We start from the raw sequence: 17,636 nt of genomic DNA, 5'->3' as shown, positions 1-17,636 counted from the left end.
CACACACACACACACACACATATATTGATTGATTTGTAATACATCCCAATTATCTTCGAGTGCTTCCAAGTAAACCTATGCCTCTACAACTTGTGAGGCTACTAGAGGAATCTAAGGGATTGCCACTCTATACCTAAACACCTTTCTCGCCACTACCACCATCCTTCTCCAGCACTATCAATGTTTCTGGTCACAGCAAGCCACCATCACTTGGTCTGCACCACCACTTCATTGATTTTCAAATTAAAGCCAACCACTGCCTCATTGTTCTTTAAAACCAATCCCACCATCCCTCTCAAATCCACCAACCACCATCACACTACATGAACTACCAATATAACCCACATAGCATTTTCTTCAGCTATAAACAATACTTGAACAAAGGCCTTAAGTAACTTTATTGTTTAACTAAAGGAAAATTGAGCTTAAGGGAAAAAGTAACTAAAAAGAAAACTACTGTAGGTCTGTAGCTTTATTGATGAGAAAAAGGGCTTTGTAGGTGATGCACAAATTGAAGGAAAAATTCTGGTGCCACACCCAATTATATAACTTTGCCCACAACTCGCCCATGTGGCGAGTTGTGGTTGGTGGAGGGGTGTCCCCACATGGACCCACCATCACCCAGAATTTCTCAAATTGGAGCCTTCACTTCCTCTTGTTGTTTCTGATTTGTGGGTTTGGTTTCTTTGATTTGGACAGTTCTTTCACACCTGCACTTTTGTTATATACTTAGATTTTATTTTTGGGTGGTTTGGAATTGAAAATAGTGAGGCGGTAGTGCAAACTAGGCGATGGTGGTGGCCATGACTGGTGATGTTGGTGCCAGCGCCATGGTGGTAGTGGTGGAGATGAGCTGGGTTTTTTATTTACTTTAGGTAATTGAAAGTAGGAAAGGCATAATGGTAGGAGTTAATTAAATAAGTGGATATGTGTCATGTTTTTATTAGTGAAGTATAGAGTGAAGTAAAAAAAAATAAGACAAAAGATTTGGACTCCTTTTTGTACACCCACAAAGAATGTGAGCATCGAAAATGAGGTCATTGTTTCCTTTGAACTAGGGGTGGCAATTTGTGTTCGTGTATCGGGTTCGTGTCATGTCGTGTCAAATTATGAGTATTCGACTACATAGGTCAACACTAACCCGACATGTTTATTAAACGGGTCAAGATTCCTCAACCTTAACACGACTCATTTATTAAACGGGTCAGTCATGTCAACCTGTTTATCAGATTTTATCAAAATGAAAAAAAAAATTATGAAAAAACAAACAAATAAATTTTTAATATAAAATTCAAAACTAATGAGTAACTGCATCATAAATAATCATTCAAAACTAAAGCATATCTCAATATCACAAATAATCAATCACAATATGTCAAAGAAAATAAACACAACTAATAAGTTTATATACCTAGAGTTTGAAGGGTATATTGGTAAAATGTCATTTAATTAAACGGGTCAGACAGGTCAAATAGGTTCTATGTGTTCAACACTAACCCAACCCATTTATTAAATGGTTTAGCCGTGTTAACTCGAATATGACACAAACTTGTTAAGTCTCAACCCATAACCTACTAATTTTATGTAGTGTCTGTCGAGTTCGCAGGTCATGTCAAATTCACGGGTCATGTCAAATTTTGCCACCCCTACTTTGAACTATCAATAAATAGACTCAACAATAAACATAAAAATTATATTAAATTACTAACCTAAAATAAATATGACACAAAGAGATTAAAACAAATTCTTTTTAATTTTTTTTTTAAAAAAAAGATATAATAAATTACACACCCTTCCATTAAAATTTTAAGAAAATTCAATCTCTCAAAATATTTCATAAAATGATACGTCCCCTTATAAATGAAACAATTAAATCTATAACTTTTATATTTTCTAAAAAAAAAAAAAAATCTATACCTTTTATATCAACATAATATTCTATTATATATATATATATATCAAAGAATTTTTTTTTAAAAAAAAGATATAATAAATTACACACCCTTCCATTAAAATTTTAAGAAAATTCAATCTCTCAAAATATTTCATAAAATGATACATCCCCTTATAAATAAAACAATTAAATCTATACCTTTAATATTTTCTCCAAAAAAAAAAAATCTATACCTTTTATATCAACATAATATTCTGTTTGTTTTGCCATCTCAAACTCACATTTTTACATTTTAAACAACATTACATACATTTCCATACACTTTTTCACTCACACGTATTTCAAAAAATTACAAATAATGTTACTTAAACTGCTCTACTAAAAAGAAAGCTACTGTAGGGTCGTAGCTTTATTGATGAGAAAAAGGGCTTTGTAGGTGATGCTCAAATTGGAGGAAAAATTCTGGTGCTACACCCAATTACACAATTTTGCCCACAACTCGCCACATTATGGAGGGGTGTTCCCACATGGACCACCATTACCCCTCCACCAACCACAACTTTCCATATGGGCAAGTTGTGGGCAAAGTTGTGTAATTTGGTGTGGCTCCAGAATTTCTGAAATTGGAGCCTTCATTTCCTCTTGTTGTTTCTGATTTGTGGGTTTGGTTTCTTTGATTTGTACGGTTCTTTCGCACCTGCACTTTTGTTATATCCTTAGATTTTATTTTTGGGTGGTTTGGATTTGAAAATAGTGAGGCGGTAGTGCAGACTAGGCAATGGTGGCGGCCGTGATTGGTGATGTTGGTGCCAGCGCCATGGTGGTAGTGGTGGGGATGGGCTAGGGTTTTTATTTACTTTAGGTAATTGAAAGTAGGAAAGGCATAATGGTAAGAGTTAATTAAATAAGTGGATATGTGTCATGTTTTTATTAGTGAAGTAAAAAAAAAATGAAACAAAAGATTTGGACTCCTTTTTGTACACCCACAAAGAATGTGAGCATCGAAAATGAGATCATTTTTTCCTTTGAACTATCGATAAATAAACTCAAAATCAACATAAAAATTAAATTAAATTACTAACCTAAAATAATTATGACACAAAGAGATTAAAAAAAATCTTTTTTAATTTTTTTAAAAAAAGATATAATAAATTACACACCCTTCCATTGAAACTTTAAGAAAATTCAATCAATCTCTCAAAATATTTCATAAAATGATACGTCCCATTATAAATAAAACAGTTAAATCTAAACCTTTTATATTTTCTCAAAAAAAAAAATCTATACCTTTTATATCAACATAATATTCTATTATATATATATATCTCAAAGAATTTTCGAAATTTGAAGTTTTGAAATCTAGGGCTTGTTTAATAGGTGTGTTTAAACAATAGTTTTCAATTTTTTTGAAAATATATATATATATATATATATATATATATATAAAAGTATGTAAAAATACGTGTAATATTGTTTAAAAACTGAAATTATATATTTAAATACATGTACTTAACATACCCCAATATTTCCCCTTTTATTTATTTATTTATTAAGTTTTTCGCCTTTTTTGATAGATGTCATTGTTGTCCGCGTACGGTATATTGTGGCAATATAATGTTGTCAGTTGACACACAAAATTTGTTGTGTTTTGTGAACTTGGTTTTCCCAATGTGAGAGTTCCTTCGCAACAATTGAAGAAGCAATGGCAACCATTAATTTCCACTCACCATATTTGCTCGTTCCAACTTTACTTCTTCTTCTTCTTCTCCTCATCTATATCTCTCCCTTAAACGAAAACCTCCATTTCTCTTCTTCTACTCCAACTCCATCACCTTATCGTCTATTACAAACAAACCCAAAATCCCCTCAACTTTCACTGCTGGCACCTTCTCCAACTATGGCAAAGTCTTCATTGGAAGCACCTCCCTCTACTTTCAACACTGCCAATCATATCAAGGTACATAGGTAACCAATATTTAGTTCAGGGTTTAAATTCCATATAAATAATTTTTTTTTTAAAAAAGTGCTCTATAGTCAAAATACTTCATATTTCTATGTGTTATTTTTCTTTAATTTTCCTTTTTTTTTTCTTACTTTGATTTTATTTGACTATGTATTAATTTTTGTTTTTGGGGGCTGTGCATATACATTGAGTGAGCAGGAGAAGAGTCGTACAGAGAGGATTGAAGAAGATTTGGCTAAAGCACGTGCAGCTATTCAGAAAGCAATTAACAATCAGAATAATACATCTGATGATAAAATTGAATTTTACGTTCCAAGAGGTTGCGTTTACAGAAATGCCAAAGCTTTTCATCAGTTAAGTTCCTTCTTCTTTAAGGAAACATTTTTGCAATTACTACATTTTCTTTTTAAGGAAACATTTTTCTTTTTGGTACTCTTTTAATTTGCAACCTCATTTTCCTCTTCATATATTCCATCATATTTAATTATTTATTTCTTTGCATCAATTGCCTGGGATGGTAACATAGGAAATGAGAATAATCTTTGGGATCGAATCTGTTTTTCACTTTTGAAATGATTTGCTAAGTACCTAATTAATTTTAATTAGTACTCTTAAAAAGATAGCGATGGAGATATGTTTTATTTATTCAAATAAATTAATTTAAATTAGAATTAGTTTGATTTCTTTTTAAATTAGAATGAGTCATATAAAGTTAGTACTTATCTTTATATATTTGGAAGTATTTATAAATTCAAATGTTGACAAATAAATAAGAACAGTTATGTATTTATGAGTAAATTGCTAGCTAGTTTAGGACTAGACTCCCTCAAAAATCAAAATAGTCCATTTAGCATAAGCGGCAATTACTTCTTAGTTGATTTATGTCTTGGAATTCTTGCTGGCACAATGAATAATGGCATTTTTTTTTTTTTTGCTGAATAATGAATAATGGCATTTAATTTTTCCATGCGATGACTATTGCATAACTTGCCAAAAATAAAAGATAGCAATTAATGTATACGATAGGATTGCAATATATTTTGGCCACATCTTTATTTTAATGCTGTATCTATGCATCGTCTTTTCCGGTGACAGAGGTTATTGGGGAGTATAGTACAACAGTCACGAGTCCCGACATGCAAAGTTGAAAGTTATTAACCTTGTTTGGCGCCTTGAGACCCCACAATGGTTTCCAAAATTTCCTACAATTCTGCCCATTAGGATTGGATATGGATTATAGAGCCACCTTATAGGCACTACACACTATGAAGTGACGGTGTGTATGCCTAGATTAACCGATCCATCGTGTCTTGAACTAAAGGGAATAGACATTTTTTTTTTTGGCTCTCGCACAGTGTATTTTCAAAGCTTTCAACAAAAGATTAATTACTGTTCACACTGGGTGGGTCCATGAAGGGGTAAAGCACTGGCTCAAGAAATCCTTTTCAAAGTGCAAGTAGCAGGACTCGAACTAAGAAGCACACCCAATTTTAAGCCGTTAACATTCAAGTTTATAGCAAAAACTTAAGTTTGATATTAAAAAGGTGGATAACAAGAGAAAAAATTGTAAGCAGGAAACCAACTAGTAAGGTGCTAGAGTAGATACATTACACATAAACATAGGTTTTTTCTTTCGAAGTCCTATTTTAGATCATTTTTTTTTTCCAATCCTAGTTGGAAAAAACCCTAAAGTCCTATCCTGTATCATTTTTTTTTTTAAAATTTTTAATTCTAGTTGGCAAAGCATTGTCTATGAAGTACAAGTGCATTTCCAGATTCGGGTGTAGGTGCGGGTGCGAGACTTGGTAGTTTTTAAAAAAGTTGAGTGCGGGTGTGGTGGGGTGCGGTGATTAAAAAATTATAAAAAATATTTTTATTTATATTTTCTATATATTACTAAGCATACTTTTTTACATTATATAAACATATACCAAATTTAAGAGTAATAGTAGATAATAACTAAAACATGATATTCATGATGGAGAGATTGAGACCTTGAGTGAGTGGTTGTGGGTTCTTAGGCTTTGCTTGGGAGTTCATAAGGGAATGAAATGTAATGATCATAAGGAAATGGAAAGGAATGGAATGGAATGAAATGTATTTAAGTAAGGGAAAGGAATGGAAAAGAATAGAATGAAATGGAATTAAGTAACCTTGATTGGACGTAAGGAATGGAAATGAATAAAAATGAATGAAATATAAGTAATTTTTTTTTTTTTTGGAGAAAAAAATTTAAGTAATCTTGTTTGGAAGTAACATGAAGGGAATGAAATAGAGTCATTTTATGATAATATTACTATTAGACCTCTATTTTAAAATAAAGGGTTGAAAATATAAGAGTATTTTGAGAGTTTTAGTAAAAAAATCATTAAATCTAATTTCATTTCTTCTCATTCCTTCTAATTTCGAGGAGAATAAAAAATTGAGGTTTTAAGAGAATAGAAAGGAATGAGTGTTCCCTCTTACTCATTTTATTCCCTCTCACTTAAACTCCCAAACAAGAAAATAGAAGAATATTCTAAATTTTTTTTTTTATTCTTTTCATTTCATTCCATTCCCTCCTCCCAAACGAGGCCTTAGGGAGTGAGAGAGGAGAGACGGAGAGTGAGTGAATGAGAGAGCAGAGAGGCAGGGAGGCAGAGCGAAGAGCAATTGGTGAGAAGAGAATGAGAGATTTTAAGGTAAAGATGCTTCAAGTTCAAACGGTGCGTTTTGCACTCTTTTTTTTTACTTGAATTTCGGCTTGATTCAAAGCCGGTTTAGGCTTGAATTGGCCGGTACGGCTTGAATCGGACGATTTTGACGTTTTTGGCCAATACGATCCTATTCGACCCGAATCGGCCCAAGTCAGCATGAATTAACCCGAGTCAGCCAATCGGGGCGTATCCGAAAACGAAAAAAAAAAAAAAAAAAATCGACCCAGCACCGACACATGGGCAGCGGCGTCACCCACTGCACAACTGCATCGGTGCTTTCTAGAGCATTGTGCAAAAAAAGAAGAAGTACTATTAGGTGGGACCCATTATGCAATAAAAGTGTTGTGTGAATGTAAAATTGTCTTCTTGTTGATAGGCTAGTACATATAAGATATAACAAATAAAATATAGATTGTCATTTGTGTCAAGTAGGGCAAATAAAATTGTCTTCGCCTAAATTTTTACTACATTTGTGTCAAGGGAGGAATGTGGCTCTTCTTTCCAAACTTAATTGGAGCTTTCACATGGAAGGGGAGGCTCCGTGGGTGAGAGTTTTGAAAATGAAATATTGTAGCCAAAGAAGAAGAGAAGCAGCAAATGCGGATATTCTTCCTTGTTTGTCAGTTTGGACAACAATGAAGAAAGGGATGGGAACTTTTAACAAGGGAAGTAGATGGTTGGTGACAAAAAATAGTAACCTAAATATTTGGCACAACAATTGGACGAATGGGGGTCCCCTTAGGAAGTCGATTCAAGGGCCTATCTCCCAAGAAGTCAATAGGTTGGAAGTTAAGGATATTATGCTTGATGTGGGCTAGGATTGGGAGAAGCTTACTTTTGATTTAACTGATGAAGTCAGGGGATGATTAGTGCAATTCCTATGTCGACTTTAGGTGGTGATTCGGACAAGCTGATTTGGGCCGGATCTCCTAAGGGGGTTTTTGAGGTCAAAAGTGCGTATGGGATTGTTATGGAGTCTACTAATACTAATACCTTTTCGGCTAGTTGGATTTGGAAGGCAGATTTGCTTCCAAAGATTAAAATGTTTCTTTGGTTGTGTGCTCATAATAGTATTGGTGTCAAATATTGTCTAGGGAAAAGAGGAGTGGTTCAAGATGACGTTTGCCCTCTTTGTGGCAGTGGTGTTGAATCCATTCTTCATGCCTTGAGAGATTGCATCCACCTGAAGCAAGTGTGGTACCAGCTAGGAGTAAATGCTTCTAATTTTGATTTTTGGCACTATAACTTGATTGATTGGTTGTCACTTATTACAAGATCCAATGTTAAGATGCATGACTCGGATCTTCCATGGAAGGTTGTCTTTCCTTTTGCTATTTGGAATATTTGGAAGAGTAGGAATGCTTTTATTTTTAATGGGAAAGCTAGGAGTCCTAATTTGGTTGTGGATATTGTGTACCAAGCAAGGGAATTTATTCATTGTGTGGCAACTCCAAGGTTGGGAAACCGCAGAATTACTAGATGTATTCTTTGGGAGAGACCTGAACAAGGCTGGAAGAAATTGAACACGGATGGGGCTTGCATGGGTCTCCACGGGTTGGCTGGTTGTTGGGGTGTGGTAAGGAGTGCAAATGGGCAATGGTTGTCGGGTTCAGCAAACGGATTGGGGTCACTTCCAATTTTGCAGCTGAGTTGTGGGGGCTGCGTGAAGGCCTTCAGCTTTGTTGTAACTTAAATATTAGTTGTCTTGAAGTTGAGATGGATGCCAAGTCTATTGTTGATGTTGTAGGGAATCCAGATTATGTTAATAACATTATCTCCCTTATCTTGGATGACTGCAGACTTTTGATAGCTAAATTCCGCCAAGTCCGTATCAAGCATTGCTTCCGACAAGCAAATCAATGTGCTGATGGTTTAGCCAAAAAGAGTTTAAGGATGGCTGCTGATTTACTTATTTATGATAGTCCTCCTATGGACATTTTAGATGTTTTTGAGGGAGACCTCAATGGGATATATTCCTTTAGGATATGTACTGATCTTTCCTCTGTTGTTTAGTTTGTTTGTTTGTTTTTTTTTTTTTTTCTTTTTTATGTAATCGTCTTCCACCAAAAAAAAAAAAGTACTACTGCATGAAGATTTTTTCGAAGCTCAGGGGGTCAATTGGCCCCCTCGGCCCCCCTTCCCTTCGCCCCTGATTGTAGATGTGCCCTATAAGAACACTTAGCTTTAACCAAAATATGACAATTTGTCAACCTTTAATTTCTTTTAATATTTCACATGAAAAATTATGTAGATAATAGATTGGTAATTTATATGCATTGATCATATGAAAGGGGGCATTCAAAGTAGGTTAGTTGTATTTATGAGTTATTATAATAAATATTTTTGTGCATGCAACTATAATTTTTTGACATGAGTTATATAAAAATACAACAATAGTTGACTTAGAAGAACCACACTTTATCATTGATAAAATTAAACAATGAAAAACAAAAGACTAAACCCTAAGAATCAGCACCTCGTGTCTACACCAATAGTTGAGGAGGATTAAATTAAACAAAAGTTATAGGATTGAATTGAATTTAAAAAAAAAATAAATAAATGGTGTATTTTATAATTTAGACCACAAATGACGTTAGCAAATGTATTTTCATAATAATAATAAGATGGTGAATATATGTATATATCAGGAGTCAGATTGAAATGATAAAGAGATTCAAGGTGTGGGTGTACAGGGAAGGAGAGATACCAATGACACACAGTGGACCGATGAGTTACTTATACTCCATTGGAGGACAGTTCATGGATGAGATGGAGAGAGGGGAGAGCCCCTTCATGGCTCCTCATCCTGATGAGGCACATGCATTCTTTGTTCCACTCAGTGTCAGCAAAATTGTGGACAGCTTTTATAGGCTTCAGCCCCACGCCTTTCGTCGACGATTGGCCATAATTTTTAGAGATTATATCAACGTCGTAGCTGATAAGTACCCCTATTGGAATAGAAGCAGCGGAGGGGACCATTTTATGGTCTCTTGCCACGATTGGGTACGTAATCTCCTTTTGTTTTAAAGAGAAATAGTTACATCATCCATTAACTAAATCTATTAACTAAATAAAAAGTGGAGATTAAAATTTACTACTGTTTACCATTGTATATTTAAAATAAAAGAACATCTCTAGTCAATAAAAGTATCGAAAATAAGCCAAACTACGTTACAAGTTTCTCTTTTTTATTCACTATCATGCTTTCTACTATATATTTTTCTATTTTATCCTATTATTCATGCTTGCTGACTTCTTCAACTAAATCCTAGCTAGGTAGGTGTTTATTCTTGCATCCTATCCTTAATTTGTCTCCCAATTAATATATTTTTCCTCCTGTGACACTACTCTTTTTATCTGTTAGCAACTTTTACCTCCTATAATTATCAAGATACTTACACCAATAGAGCTCAAACAGAGAGGCCTTTCCTTAAAAATCATGTTGTCTTTTAACAATTTTAACCTTAGTTATCTGAATAATCTTGGATAAATACTCATCGTTATCCACATCTCTTAGACTTGGGACTTATTTTTGAATAACTTTGGATAACCACTCGTGCTTACCAACAGCATCTGTTAGTTTCTGACAGAAATATATTGGAATGATCATCTCTTGGATTCTGTACAGCTCTATATATGAAACATATCAGTCCAAAGCTGCATAGAATATAGTTTTTATTATTATTAATTAAGCCAAATGTGATAGACAGAAGCCCACCAAGCTAATTTACGTAGTGAAGCTCTCAAACTTCTGCCATTGAGATTCATGATGCTCCAGCTTACAAAATCTCACTCATTCAAATTGTAAATTTCAGACCAAACATAATTTCGTGATGTTGTTCCAGATTCCCTTGTGAAGAAGCACTCAAAAAATATGTGATCTTTGGATTTTATGTACCTTATACAAAACATTCAAGCCAATAGAGGGACTTATAGAGATAGCAGCTTTGAACCAGATTAGATTCCACCTAGGTACTTCTCCTTTTGTTCTCAAATCTCCCCAGGTTACTGCACAATTGAACACCCATGAACATGAACTAGAAGCTGACCAGAGACTTTTATCAACATCCTCACAACTTGCTTTGAATTAACACCAGGTCCTCTGATTTGGTTGGTTTCTAAAACCAAGTCTTATTTTATGGACACTTTCAACCTTGGAATTAAAATAAAGTGAACTCTCCAGTTGCCACCTATCATATGAAAGGAACATCGTTTCCATCTCCAATTTCAAAACTCAAACATCTCCTTACTGTTTTCAACTTTAGGATTTTTCTCCAACTTCAGGTGCTGTCTTGAGGGGTCTTTAGTCTTTACTGTCCAAGAGTTACCAACATTTGTGTGGGAAGAGGAACAGTTCCTCCACAAACCTAAAGCCCAAGAAGTTGCTGGACCACAGCAAAGTAGTTGGGCCTAGCCTTCACACAATGGGCTTAAAGCTGGTTCGTCTTAGGGATGGAGGACGAGGCTAAGTACCATGGGAAGTTCATTCCTATGGAAAAGGTAAATTAGTAGCTTCCCTGAGACATGGAGCGCGGATCGTCAACATGTGACTTCTAGAAAATACTAGTGATCACGGGAAACTCTTGGAAGGTGCAAGACTGGGGAAGATCTTTGCCTTTGCATTAATGAGGGGTTCTTATCTAACCTCTACGGCATTAATAACACATAAGACAGCTTGAATAGTACACATCACCCCCAGGCCATCAGAATTACAAGATAAGAAGGTGAGGAAACCGATAAAGTAAAGAAAATATCCCTGCTACCCTAAGGAGAAGCGGAATAGCTGTAAGGGTAAGAAGGAGGTTGAAGATATAAAGCAGGAAAAAGGAAAAAAAAGAAGGGGGATCCCAAAAAAAAAAAAAAAAAACCATCTTAGAAAGAGAAAAAGAGAGACAACTTGTATAATATCACGGGAATATAAGTTAGAGCTTCTCGAGGCTGATTAAGCTTAGATTGTAATTAGGGCTGTAAATGAGCTAAGCTTTGTTGAGTAATGCATGTTCATGCTTGTCTCGTCAAGAAAAATAAAGCTTGGCTTGAGCTTGTGACAAGCCTAAAAATAATGTTTGAACTTGAGCTCGTGGGAAAGCCAAAAAATTTGAGCTGAGCTTGGCTTGGCTTGATTAATTAGTCAAGCCAAACTCAAGCGTAATATCAAGCTCAAATTCGAGCTCAAGTCAAGTTTTGAGCTTGAGATCTAAAAAAATTATATTATTAAATGCTTAAATCTCTAAAATTAAGGAAAAAAAATAGAAAATAGTATACTCATTTTATCATGCATCTAGTCCTACTTATGATTAGCCATTATTCAAATTAATAATTTACATAATTAAATTCATTCATTCATCATTCCTTGTCTATAACTTCAGCAATTGTTCAAAATACAATTTTTACATTCACGTTAAATGGTGAAAGACTATAAAAAATACCTATTTGTAACTATTATGAATGAGAAAATTCTAACATGTTTCATAACTTTACTTTAGATAATTGATAGGGAAGGATCATATGTGGCCAACTTAATTATTTATTTATTTTTAAATGTAACTATAGTCTAAAGTGGTTCTTGATTAGTTTAAAGGAAGGAAAAAATTAAGGTAATATAGGTAGTGGTCTCATGTTGGTAATATCATTATTAAGATATGTGTAATGAGTATATTTAGCTAACACATATAAACGTATAAATGAATCTATGCTTGAATTGTTGTGTATTAAGTCTAATAGCTCACGAGCTTGTTTGTGAACAAATTTATTTGCTTGGACTTGACTTGTTTATTGAACGAGCCTAAAACTAAGGTTTAAACTTGGTTTATTTATAAACAAACAAACATGAACAAGCTTTTTATCAAGCCGAGCCCGAATTGTTCCCGATCGGCTTGGTTTATTTACAGCCCTAATTGTAATAGTATTTGCAGTATGATAATGGTCAAGGAAATCCACTGTTTGAGTTTCCCATTGTAGAGCACATCTCCCTACTATTTTCTAGTATTTATATTAAGTGGGTGACTGCAAAAGTTTTCTGAGTTGTGTTCCTCGGGGATTATTTTCAGCGTCCCTACAATTTGTATTCAGTTTTTTAGCATTGACAAAAAAAAAAGAAAAAAAAAAAGAAAAGAAAAGAAAAAAGAGAGAGAGAGAGAGTGAGAGAGAGAGAGAGAGAGAGGTGGTGTTACGTCGAGTAGTGTGTGGGTTAGAGCTGGCTTGGCTAATTTTAAATTTGTTTTGGAATTTATTTGTTGGACAAATAAACTATGCAACATTTTTGGTATCCAGTGATATAGCAGTACACAATCGCTAGAAAAACAAATAGAAATATTTTTATTGGTTGGTACATTAAGTACTGTATGTTCTGCAACTGGCTTAGACTTACCTAGCTCATTTTTTTTTTTTTTTTTTGATGGTTTACCTAGCTCATTTAAATGTTGCTAAATAGAAATAGTCAATTCTATTCACTAACCTATCTCTACTTGATTTTTCAGGCACCATGGCTTGTAACAGAAGATCCCAAGTTCTACCAGAATTTCATAAGAGTGCTGTGTAATGCCAACACGTCCGAAGGTTTCAAACCCATTAGAGATGTTTCATTACCAGAATTTAACTTGAAAGGTTACCCTATATTCAACCTTGGCCCACCCCGTCATGGCCTACCCCCTAGTAAGCGCACCATCCTCGCATTCTTTGCTGGTGGAGCCCATGGAGACATACGGAGTATATTATTCCAGCACTGGAAGGACAAAGATGGTGAAGTTCAAGTCTATGAGAACCTCCCTAAGGAGAAAAATTACCATCAATTAATGGGACAAACCAAGTTTTGTTTGTGTCCAAGTGGATCAGAAGTGGCAAGTCCTAGAGTGGTGGAGGCAATGTATCAAGCATGTGTCCCGGTGATTATTTCTGATTACTATACATTACCCTTTAGTGATGTTCTTGATTGGAGCAAATTTGCAGTGTTTATTCCTCCGAAGAAAATACCAGAAATTAAGACAATTTTGAAAGGGATTTCACAAAAGAGATACTTGACATTGCAAAAGAGGGTGGCACAAGTATCAAGGCATTTTGAGCTAAACAGACCGGCTAAGCCATTTGATGTCCTTCATATGGTGCTTCACTCCGTGTGGCTTAGAAGGCTTAATATTAGGCTAACACAAAACGATTATTAACTATTCATCAATGTCTACACGTTATAATCACTTATATGATTAATTATAATTTGATAACTAAATATTAGGATTTTTGTTTTTGGACTTTTGGTTGCTAGATGCAACATCTGCGCATGTTAGAAGATCTTGCTTATGTATTCATTTGGAAAGGCTATGGGCCATTTGTAAGCTAGAAAATCAGTTTTCAGATCAAATGAGATAAGTTCTTGACTATGATGCCTTAGTTTGTGTGGATTTTGATTTTATTAAATTGGATTGTATAAGCTTTTTTTTTAAGTTTGTCTTGATTCCCATATCGATTGTTTACAAGGTCAAATTGGGATATATAAATGATTACAATAAATTACGCTTATAACTTGGCTATACCTTTGAAGATATACTCCGTATAAATGTGGCTGCCTATCGCGTCCTCAAATCACATGACAAATGGAATCAGAGCTAGGTTAGTAACGCCATATGGCTTGAGGGCACTTTAGTACAATGTGGAACTTAGGCAATCAAATGTAGTGTAGTTAGTGCTTCCTTGAATTGAGGAGCTCCACCATACCGTGCATGCCAAGCACAAGGCCAATCAAGAGCTCCCTCTCTCTCATCTTGTTCTCTTATCTCAAGCTCGGTGAGTCCACCATTCTATTCTTTTCTTTTTCTTTTTCAATTTTTATTTTATTTTATGCCCACCATTATTTGTCCATTTCAATTTATTCTATTTTATGTCTTTCCTTTTCATTACTTATCCTCATTCTATTCCATTCACTTTCTTAAAAAAAAAAAAAAAATCAATTCCATTCTATTTCTAAGGGGGTTAAGAGGTTGAGAATTTGGGAAAAAGGGGTGGAGGTCTAAATAGGCGATGGATAGTTTTTAAGGAAATATATTTTATATAGGTCGGTCAATAAGGCCTTTATTGGTTCTCAAAACCTTTGATTGACCATTGCCGCAACTATCAATTTATATATATATATATATATATCATATGGAAGAGCATGAAGTTCTACCATATAACACATTCTCTGTAAAGAGAATTGATATACTTTCAAATACCACATCAAAGATAAGAAATTTTTTTTTTTTTTGACTTTTTGTTTTTCATTTGATTCAATGTTTCAAGATTTTTTTTAATTAAAAAATAAAGATTCTTTGTTTCCTTTGATTCAATATTTCAAGACTTTTCCTCCTTCACACATACACACAAAACTCTTTGCACTTCAATTCTCCATTTTCACCTCTTGCAATTCTACTCCATTATATACACCTACTCATTACCCTTCATGCCATCCCTTATAAACCAAAAAAAAAATAAATAAATAAAAAAAAGAAAAAGAAAAAGAAAAAAGATTTATTAATCTTTCAATGACACCTACATAGCTAGACATTGTTGTACCATCTAATCCTAACCCTTATGAGTTGGTTACAACTAGGGAAGAGGGCTTGCGTTTTATATTAAGTGACGACAACAATTACAATTTTAATGTTGAGGTCGGACGTTGTGGACTTGTGGATTTTGTAAAGACTATGAGTCACTGTGGGTGTTTGGGAGGTTGTTATGGGAAAGTCAAGTATATTTTGTTTTAGAATTGAGGAGAAAGAGAAAGAATGTCTTTTTTTTTTTTTTTTCATTACTTGAATTGAATAATTATAATGGATATGTGTGTGCAATTTTTAATTGTTACTTCTTATGATAAACTTATTACTAATAAAACTCTATAATAATTATGCCATAATATATGTACAATATTCTCGAAAAGTATCTTACATAAAACATATAATGTTATAAAAGTTGGATCTCAAAACTGGTAGATGCATAAAGTAACGACGAATATTCTTTTGCCAATACATAAAGTGACAAGTGATGCAAACCTACAATCTCATAGGGCAAATAATGAATTGTACACATCATAAATATCTGACACTCATAATGAGTCTCATTTACTATATGGCATATGAAATGTTTATCGCTTAAACAATCACCTTTCCCAACCTTTGACCTTCCTCATTCTTTCTTTATTAGTGAATATGTTTCTTTTTTTGTTTTTGTTTTTTTTCATCTCCTTCATATTTTTAGATATAAACATGCTATCTCTTTGTCCCTCTTATTATAACTAACAAGCTTAGGAAATTCAATAAGATATTTGTTTCACAATAGCATTTTTTTTTTTTTGGTTCTCCATTATTAGAGGTATCTCTCTCTCTCTCTCTCAAGGATATTTTGACTTCATTTTCCTAAAGGTTACCAACCGTTCTTTTTCTTCTCATTCTCTTTATCTTCCTCATTTCTTCACTTTCTCTCTAACTCTCCAACTTCCTCTTTTTCTCTACAAAGCTTCTGCCTCTCTCTCAAACCTTCATTCCTTCATTGCAATTCGAAATCTCTCTTTCTCTAAAACTCTTTCTTCAAAACACCAATGGCTCCAAAAACCAAAAAAGGCTTCCTACACAATTTCTGGCAATATCTTCAATCTCATCTGCTAGATTGGTGCCATAAGGCTAAACGGGTCTCCTCTACTGCTCTAAAGGCTAGAGGAACACCTCTCGGATAATGCACGGCTCAAATTGGTAAGTTTTCCAAACTTCTATCATTTTCAAGTTTTGTTTTGATCTTCAGTTTTTTAATCTGTTTCTAGCGTTGTAAATGCTTGCATTTTACTATAGGAAGGGTTTAGATGAAAACTTGATGCCTTAGGAAGGGTAGGAACATGTCTAGGATGAGTTTTGATCAAAGGAGGGTCGAAAATGGCGATGAACATGTTCTGGTTTCATCCATGCATGTGCATACTAAGGGTGTGTGTGCGTATACACTGTGTATGCATTCACATGGTTGTTCATAAAAACATGTGCACGCATACTTGTGGTGTGCATACGCATACTTAAGGTATGCGCATGCATGCTTGAACCTGCAGGCACAATTTTATGCCCATAACATGTTGTTTCACATTTCTTTCACTTATTTCTGTCCAGTGTGATCCTTATGCTTTTATTTTTGTCTTTTTCAAGGCTTACGAGCATACTCGAGTAGGGTAACTCCAAAACCCTATTCAATTGGTACTAATCCTTAACTGATGAGACAAGGGCCTTAGTGGATATGGACAGTGCCACTCATGCACCTTCTTCTAGAAAGCTCGGCCAGTGGTGTACTGGTCTAGGCACTAACTGAGAGGTGGTGGGACAATACCCACACTTTTCACATTGCTGAGCGGGAGAATCTGTGCACAAAAACTTCAGTTTGGAACCTTGTCTCCGCTAGTGCTATTGGATGAGATATGTAAGGGTCTTTACAACTTTTAGATTAGCATGGTGTGAACTATCTGCTCAATACAGTAACTTCTTAGATCTGTTGGCAGATGGTGGTCAAAGTTATTAACATCTCCTAATATGTTTCTGCAAGTGGTCAAGTGATATGGATGAGTCACTAAAATATTTTTCTTGTTAATCTTTTTGTATTGTGGAATATAGTTCCTGTAGAGTCATGGATCATTGTGCCTTCTATTGTATAGATTTCTTTTCTGTAAGTTTTCGTCATTCAATTGTGCAGGGAGTCTTTTGTGGATAAACAGCATGGTGGGCCCATTAATAATCAGGCAGGTGTGGGCAAGCAATTCCTCCAGCAGTGTCACAACTGGCAAGTTCTTGTTACGATAGAAGCTTTTGCCAATGGAAAATCTAGGTGGAAAGGAAATGGCTTGTGTGTTAAAACAGGGCTGGGGCTATCATAGTTGAAGCATTTCTAATAAGATCCCTGCAATTAGTTTAGTTATTAGGGAAGTTACTTGGAATCTTTTGCAGAAAGTTGAGTGCAGATGGTGGTTGGTGTTGATAAGCAGTGTGGCTATTTCAGAGATATGTTCAGAAAAGAGGAAATGGTGACTGGTCTTTGAAACTGTAGTAGATGATATAAGCTTAGTAAGTTAATGAGTCTAAGACAAGGA

General features: G+C 34.5%; 1 protein-coding gene across 1 annotated transcript; it reads left to right on the top strand.

Annotated features, from left to right (window-relative positions):
• Nucleotides 1–3,596: 3,596 nt before the first annotated feature.
• Nucleotides 3,597–13,724, top strand: LOC112005439 (probable glycosyltransferase At5g20260). The gene is made up of 4 exons (XM_065780607.1): nt 3,597–3,859; nt 4,049–4,210; nt 9,202–9,556; nt 13,033–13,724. Exons 1-4 carry the CDS (start codon nt 3,597–3,599, stop codon nt 13,711–13,713), a joined length of 1,461 nt encoding a protein of 486 aa, XP_065636679.1. The 3' UTR covers nt 13,714–13,724.
• The last annotated feature ends 3,912 nt before the right edge of the window (nt 13,725–17,636 follow it).

This window comes from Quercus suber, unplaced genomic scaffold (assembly GCF_002906115.3).
Source record: "Quercus suber isolate HL8 unplaced genomic scaffold, Cork oak 2.0 scaffold_241, whole genome shotgun sequence".
Taxonomy (NCBI): domain Eukaryota; kingdom Viridiplantae; phylum Streptophyta; class Magnoliopsida; order Fagales; family Fagaceae; genus Quercus; species Quercus suber.
This window is presented reverse-complemented; position numbering and strand designations above follow the sequence as displayed.